The sequence below is a fragment of the Lutjanus erythropterus genome, chromosome 3, assembly GCF_056507025.1.
Source record: "Lutjanus erythropterus isolate fLutEry1 chromosome 3, fLutEry1.hap2, whole genome shotgun sequence".
Taxonomy (NCBI): domain Eukaryota; kingdom Metazoa; phylum Chordata; class Actinopteri; order Lutjaniformes; family Lutjanidae; genus Lutjanus; species Lutjanus erythropterus.
Window position 1 is genome coordinate 13,108,712 of NC_139319.1, and position 8,512 is coordinate 13,117,223.

The 8,512-nt window shown below is 37.7% G+C and overlaps 1 protein-coding gene across 1 annotated transcript; it reads right to left on the reverse strand.

Moving 5' to 3' along the window:
- Nucleotides 1-227: 227 nt before the first annotated feature.
- On the reverse strand, nucleotides 228-6,519 carry msmo1 (methylsterol monooxygenase 1). The gene is made up of 6 exons (XM_084715083.1): nucleotides 6,365-6,519; nucleotides 3,777-4,070; nucleotides 3,540-3,688; nucleotides 2,035-2,161; nucleotides 1,708-1,862; nucleotides 228-1,095 (listed from the first exon to the last, which is right to left on the reverse strand). The coding sequence occupies exons 2-6, from the start codon at nucleotides 4,029-4,031 to the stop codon at nucleotides 906-908; spliced, it is 876 nt and encodes a 291-aa protein (XP_084571209.1). The 5' UTR covers nucleotides 4,032-4,070; nucleotides 6,365-6,519; the 3' UTR covers nucleotides 228-905.
- Nucleotides 6,520-8,512: the final 1,993 nt, after the last annotated feature.

Sequence of the window (8,512 nt, forward strand, 5' to 3'; positions counted from 1 at the left end):
GTGAAACTGGCGAACAAAAAACACATATTTCAAATGAGCATGGTTCCTTTATCCCTTCCTTTATATCATGGCCATTTTATGGTCTACAACAGTAAATATATTACAAAATTCTCATTTAAATAATGATTAAATCTGGTTTAAAAATGAATCTTTGTTGGTGCAACCCAGACACAGTATAGTACAGTAAAACTCAAAATTCAGCCTAAAAAACTGCTCAACAATCAAACTCCTGTTAAAATTTCTTTTATACATTTTTATTCAGATAACAAAAACAGAAAAAACAAAACATTTTCAAGGCTTCTTTCTGTAAAAATCAAAGTGTATTTCCTCTTACAATCTAAAACAAAACAGGTGTGGACAACCTTGAAGTGCCGTATGAGCCGATCCCTTTCAAAAAAAAAAAAAAAAAAATGTACATGGGTTTGTATCAAACACGCCTCCACTGGGTTTCAACAGTTCGCACATACAGGCAGCTATAATACACAGTCACTCAGTGACTCAGTTAAACTTGAGAGGAAGCTCTAAAGTGCTCAGACATTCAGAGGTATAACGGAAGCTTTTCACAACATGGTACAACGTTTTTCACTCAATGAGCAAAACAACAAATGAAAATGAGGATGTTGATTGTTTTTATTCACCCAGAAGCCACACAACAATACTCATTTAGCAGAAAGGCACAGAAGATGGACTGTAGTCAACATGCAGTCCGATTCACAATCAAACCACAGCAGTCTTGATTCATTTAAATGCACATTTAAGTGTGTGTGTGTGTGTGTGTGTTTGACTGAGTGTAGTCAGAGGAAAAGCAGCACTGTTTGTGTTCTCGCTGTGTCTCTACGACTCACTGCCTCTTCTTCTCTCCTCCCGACGGACGAGGCGCGTGTTTGAACGGAGGCACGAGTGGTTTACTGCTCCTTCTTCTCTCCCTGCTTCTGCATGTGCTTGTTGTACTGGCCGTCCGTCTTCAGCAGCTTGTCCCACCAGGTGAAGGTGGAGGCGTAGTTCCCGACGAAGTTCATGTGGTGGAAGTCGTGGAAGCGGCTGCCGGCGTAGAACGGGATCAGGTGGAGCGGGTTCAGAGGGATGTCATAACCACTGAGCGGGAGAGAGAGAGAGAGTTCAATTAAAGAATTTCAGGGAATCAGAATTCTGTTTTTATAGTGGTGATACTGAATATAGGATGCATTTGTTTTGGTTCTGTCCAGATGTTGCTGCCTTGTGATTGGATATCAAGAGATAGCTGTTTTTTTCCTATTGCAAAAAAACAATACTTACCCCTCTTTAACTGTACACAAAGACAGCTAGCTTTACTGATAATTCTAAAATATGTGGAATTGTTTATACCACCACAGTCATAACACAATAGAAAAAAATAAGTACAAATGTATTATAGTAAGTGTACAGAGAGAGGAAGTCTATGTCACTATATGAAAATGACACCTGTTGTTCTCTGTGGCCCTCTAGTGGTGGACATCAGAACTTACTGTCAGAGTCAACAGGATGAGAAACGTGCAGTTTGTCATGAACCTGTTTGTTTACTGTTTATTTTAATCAGCGATGTAACTGCTGCTCTATTTCTCCAACCTTTGCAAACTTTTTATATCCTGCTCTCTCAATAAACTATCTAAAAAAAAAGCAGAGAGACGGAAGGAAAAGGCAGCAAAAAACATGACAGAAAAAAATGCAAATGCTGTTATTGTGTCCTACCTGTGGACATCGATGGTCTCGAGCAGGCGGAAGGACACCCAGGCCCACAGGAAGAAGACGTGGTTACAGAAGATCATGATGCCGATGAAGAAACCGGCACCGAGGATGATAGTCTCAGCAGGATGAGCGTATTCTGCCTGCATGCCGAACGGAGCCTGAGGGACACGAGAGACGCTGTGATGAGGACATGTGCATGCATGTGTGTGTGTGTGTGTGTGTGTGTGTGTGTGTGTTCACATGATTAATGAGTAACTCCACTGTAAACGGATTGACTGGAAAAATGTGTGTTTGTGTTTATTTGTCTTATCATGTGCTGGTCATACTCACGGTGAACTCGTGGTGGACTTTGTGGATGTATTTGTAGATCCTGCGGTGGTGCAGCAGGCGGTGCAGGAAGTAGTGCCAGGTGTCTTCAACAACAGCACAGCCGAAGCACTGAGCCAGGACGTACGGCCTGCAGCAGGAGACAGAAAGAGAGGTGTGTCGTCATTAGAAAAGCACCCAGAGTTATCCCAACAATGACGGATCCCACTGAGGGTCCTCAGAGAAATTGCAGCATACGTAACAGATAAGAGTGCTCCGATCAGGACTTTGGGGCAGATCATCTATATCAGCCATCTTGGGATCTATTTTCATTTATTTAACAGTTTTTAACAACATTCTACACAGAGAAGATGCATTAAACTACTTGAAAATGATCACAGAGGTATTGTCTGCCCATGAAGAAATGATTCAAAATACTGCAGTGGAACAACAAGAAAGTAATGACAGGATGGTTAGTGGGTGTTAATTCTGAACCCTGCTGCTTTGTCATCTGATTGGTTTCTCTGACCTCTCTTTAAAGAGACCACCGATAAACTATTTAGGAAGAATATTGACTGATAACGATCAGTGGCCAATCAATCGGAGCACCCTTAGAAACGAAAAACAATTTCTTGGCAAAATTCATAAGCAGTTCAATTGGAAATATCTTTTTCATCCCACGACAGACGACTTGCGACCTGATAATTTAAGCTGACTTTCAAACAAGAGACAAAAACATACATGATCATTCATACACATCCTGCATGAGCAACAAGAACACAAATGTCCTTTTCTTTGCAAAGTGCTTTGAGCTGCGTTTTGTATTTGAAAGTTGCTACATATATAAATGTATCGTTATTATTATATATTGTCCTTTGTAAAAACTGCCTTCAATTGTTCAAATGAATTCATGTTTGTAACTTCAGCTTTTAGTTTTGCTGCTTAAATTTCATTAAAAGCAACTTCTCTGATCATTAGTAAATAAAACACCCATCCACTCATGAGGTAATATAGGTGTAGGTAATGCAGCCCACAGGGACCGGTGGAGTCGCAGGTGGGAAATGGGGTGTATTTCCCCAGTAAGAGAGAAACTGTGTGCACATTTACACACAAGGCACAGCAGTGAAACATATTCCATTGTTTAATTCTGTTTCCTCTGGAGAGTTTCTTCTGTCCTGTCAAGTTAATAACTACAGTTTTTGTTTTTTCTGCTTAAATATTAACAACATTTGCTGCAGTAACATTACTGCTCACATGAAGACACTGAACGTGACTGAAAGCAGCCACTTACACACAGTAAATCATCCAGAATGCTTATGTTGCTAGACATAATTTTAAGCGACGGTGGTCAGCGGGTGGAGAAAATTACGTTTTCTGTCTAAAACTGTCACATTTCTGGCATCATTATAGTTAGCACAGGCATGGATTTAACATTTAACTTGCTAACTTTCTAACAAAAGTCTGAGTCTATATGTGGGGTACTTTGAATGTGACGTGTTCAGGTGTGTTTTATTGTTACTCCCACTGACCAGCGTGGCATGGAGTCCCAGTCATATGGGATGTTGAAGAACTCTGTGAAGTAGTACGTCCCACAAATCAACGGCAGCTGGATGAAGAAATGGTTGAACAGCAGCATCTTGAAACATCTCCACTGCTTCTCCCACGTCTCTGGCTTGTCCTGCACACACAGACAGAAGGTCTTTTAGAGGAACGGCATCTTAGATTTTGAAAAATAAAATCTTAACAGCCAGTAATCCCACACAAACCTGTTGGATCTTGTATTTCTGCATGAAGGGCATGAACTGGAAGAGGAATCCGGGCAGGCAGAACAGGAAGTAGATGAACTCGTGGACGATGAGCGACCCCCAGGTGGCGATCTGGAACTTGGTGTAGTTGTCCAGCATGTAGCCCCAGGCGTGTTTCAGAGAGGGCTGGAGGGGGTTTTCTGGCAGCACTGCATCGACGTACTCCACCGCCAGGTAGGCAGAGCTCAAGATGTCTGCCGAGCCGTTTACCGCCATGATGGACAATATGAGGAGACTGCTGGTGTTGAGAGAAGACTGGAAAAAAAAGAAACACGGTGTCACAGGTACAACTCTCAGACAGGATGTGAAATCATTACAGCTCCTGGTGGACAGTTAATGTTGTCAGTCAGGTTTGTCCACTCCAAGCTCATCAGTTTCAAATATTTTCTAATCAATACTACACTAAGAGTTCATACACTTTGGTTTGGTAGTTATAACTAGGGCTGCAACTTACCAGAATTTTAAATATTTATCAATCTATTAATCCTTTTCTTGATTAATTTATTAGTTGTTTGGTCAATAATAGGGCTGCAAAGTTGAACAAACTATTATGGAATATCCAATATTCACAATATCCAAATTGCAGAACCAGAACCAAATAGCAGAAAATGGGTGAAAAAACAACATTATAATGAACTACTGTAATACTGCAGAGATGATCTGGCCTAAAAATCTTGCAATTCAGATGAAAGAAAACATGTTTGTTTGGTATCGAACCCAACAAATGTCATATCATCACAATTTTCATAGTCTTATTACTGTTATTTTGTTTTATTCTTATTATTAAGAATAAAACATCATAAACTCCACTAATGGTATAGTGTGATTTTTTAACCATATCAGCAGCCCTAGTCAATAAAAATTATGATAAAAAATAAGATATTCACATTTGAGTAGCTGAAATCCACAAATTCTGACATTTTTTCTTTAAAAAAATGACTGAAGATGATTAATTGATAATTGAAATTATCTGTGAATAATTTCATATTAATTGACTGATCGTTGCAACTTTAGTTAGAGCAAATATTAAAATGCAAAATGACCTTTTTTAAGCAGTATTTAGAGAGTTCACTGAGAGTAACACTCTTTTGCAGAAACACCCTGATCACTTCCACACCTGGAAGCTGTCCAGTCCTATCTGTCGACCAATGAGCAGCTCCACTGGAGCGCTTGTGTCTTTGACAGTGACATATATAACATTATGAGATTATTGTCAGAGCATTAACATATAAGTGTTATAAATGTTACAGTCAAGGAGGAGCTGTTATCTACTTTATGTGGCGCTTAGTCTATAGTTAAAACAAAATAATATATAATATACATAATAATATATTATTTTTAATAGGTAATGAGGGCATTAAAGGTTTTGAATGAACAATCTGAAGTAACTATAGTTGACAAATAAATGTGTAAAATGTAACATTCTCCTCTGAAATGCAGAGTAGATGTAAGTAAAAATAAACAGTCGCACAACATGGAAGTACTCCAGGACAGTTACAAGTACAGTACTTTGGAAAAATAATGTTTCACTAAGTAACCAGGCTGAACCGTTACTGGGCCTTGACTGGTCAGTCCTGAAATATGGATAAATGATACTGCTCTCAGTATTTATCAGCCAACAGGGCAAAACGTTCAAAAGTATGAGCTCACTTTATTAAATTTAATGAAAATGCAGCTAAATGCAGCAACTCAGGAAACAATTTAACTTCTTAATTCAGCAAAAAATAACTTGCAATCGTTTATCTTGGATGTCATGTCTATTTTTGCACCAAATTGTTTTGAGTAGTATCAATATGAGGACTGATAAGAGTCAATAAAGAGTATCAGTATCGATACTGATATCAAACAAAACCCATCCTTCAGATACAGGTTTTGGATGTAAGATCTGAATTTACAAAGTAGCTACAAACTATAGCTGTCAGATAAATGTAGTGCAATAAAAAAAAGTGCGTTGGCCTTTGAAATGTAGAGGAGTAGGAGTAAGCATAAATAAATAAATAAATAAATAAATAAATAATAGCAGTTGAGCTTCACCACTGCAGAAATTAAAACATTACCACTGTAATACATACAATAACAACATATTACTAATTTTTAGAGCATAATTTACCAGGTGCACTGTGTTCAGTTCTGTGTAATACCATATACATAATGCATCGCCTCCATAATATTTGAATCATTAAATTCTTCCAGAATCACACTGTTAACACGCTGTTATTCAATAACTTCTACGATTCAATACAACAAACCGACAAACACTCACACAGCTGCCGGACATCGAGTTATATTCTCACAGAAGAGACTTGACAGCTCAAAAACATCACAGATACTTGAACTTAATGAAAATTAAATTAAAACTTACTTAATTAAAAACGTGTATTTTTCAGATTAGGAAACGGGCCTAAATAACGCTATTTTTCTTAATATTTCACAACTTACGACCCAACATCTGTCTGTATTCTCTACTTAAATACGTAAACAACAGATTTGTTTTAACAAAGTTTAGCTAAATGTCTCATTAGCAGCCAGAGACGTCGGTAAATTCTCACCTTTCCGCCGTCGGTACGTCCCGTCTACCTGAGCGAGAGGCGGCTGGTCCGGTGAAGTACAGTTATATCGAACAATCTGATTGGACGGAAGGAGAGGAGACTGACGTCGGGGGGCCGAGCGGCGTCGCTGATTGGTCCGCGTGATGGAGTGATGATAGTGAGACTGCAGGTTTCTACAGCAACGGCCAATCAGAGGTGAGAACGGTTTTCATAACCTTCACAGTGCTGAGCAGACTGTAGAGGGAGGAGATGGGGTGGTGGGAGAACTTTAGAGTCGTGTGATACGTGTGTTTTCCATCTTCTATTTACAAATGTCTTTAAAACAAATAAATGGTGATAAAAAAAAGTTAGATTATTTTTTAATTTAATTGTTCATACATTCAATTAAAGCACCACTAAACTGATATTTTTGTTTAATAATAAACATCTATTCATATGCATCCATGTTATATTTCACTTCTTTTCATACATAAAAGTAATTTTTTGACTGATTATCATTTTATTTTTGTTAGTACTGTGTCTGTGGCACGACCACAACAATACTTTAACGCTACTGAACTTTTAAATCCTTCATTTTACAAGTACAGTACAGTACTGTAGGACTCCCCCACTGTAGAAATACAAGTCCTTCATTCAAAATATTGTGTAGAAGAACAGAGAAAATATCTGCACAATGTACTTTAATATTCAGAAGTACCCACATTCAGAAAAATAATAAATTACTACCTATTCTATTATTATTACTGATGCATTAACATGTACACCGCAGAGGTTGGACTGTGCAAGTTGTGGTTTTGCTAGTTACAAGTAAGACTCAGGTCTTTACACTTAGGTCTGAAAGGAATAATTCACCCAACAATGAAAATTCAGTTACTATCCACTTGTCCTCATGCCAAATGGAGGTCAGGTTTAGTTTTTTTTTTTTTTTAGTCCACAAACACTGCTGGAGTTTCACAGGAAAACAAAATTGCTAAATCTCCCAAGCAGTTTAAGTGACCCATTAGCAAACTTATAAAATAACCAAAAAATAAATAAATAAAATGCCTCCATGGTGTTTGTCTGGTGTTACCCAAGTTTCCTAAAGCCCCACCACGCCAAGTTGACCATGTTTTTAGCCTAAATCTTCACTGTAGTTCCTCAGCTTGGAGACACATTCACATGCGTGTGCACACAGTCTGAAGTGGGTGCGTGGAGTGTGGTGATATGTGTGTGATGGAGACAATTTATGTTGTTGTTGTTTTTTCCATTTAAAAACTGGTTGCCATTCACTTCACTTAAATTGTTTGGTAGTGTTCCTTTGTGTTTTCAGGTAACAGGCTTAACTTTCCATGGACAGACAACTGACAGTTATAAACAGCTGATCAACTTACAGTGTAGGAATCTTCACCACTTGTTCGTGGCAAAAAACAATGTTGTGCTCGTCTTGTGCTCCCGCGGTGTTCCTGCAGCCTGCAGGCAACCTGCATGGGCTTCGAGTCTGGATTGGAGAGGGTTTTTCAAATATTAAATGTTGTTTAAATACAGGTAGAACTACAAGAACGGTGCCTAAATAAAATACAAAATGGCAAAAAAAAAAAAAAAAAGTTAAAAAGAGTGTAAAACTGAGCAACAAATGATGCCAGCTTTTGCTACTTTTACTGGTCTGTACCAAAAAGGTATTAATGTTCAATACTCAGTACTAGCTGCCATGCAGGAGAAATGCATCATTTTCACGTAATAACAAGATATTTTCACATTATTACAACATACAAACTTCACATATTATAACAAGAAACTTTTCTTGTTAAACTACTTATTTTGTATACTGATATAGTTATAACATGATGCTATAAAAATATTATTTATCACATTTAAAACTCATCTCTTGCATGCTGAAATGCTGTTTTAAGGTCCAACGTGGCCATGCCATGACAATAAAAGCAATTTAATTGTTTTTTTAAAAAGAGTGTCTTGGAGTTTTTTGAGATTTTTGAGTTCACATCTAAGCTACCCAAACATTTTAAGATAAATACCATATTGTTATGACAAGAAGAGTTTATTGTTATAACATGATAAATTTAGATGTCATAATAACGTACAAATATCTTGTTATGACATCTTATAACAAACTTTTTTATGTTATGTGATACTGATCTGTTGTAAATATGA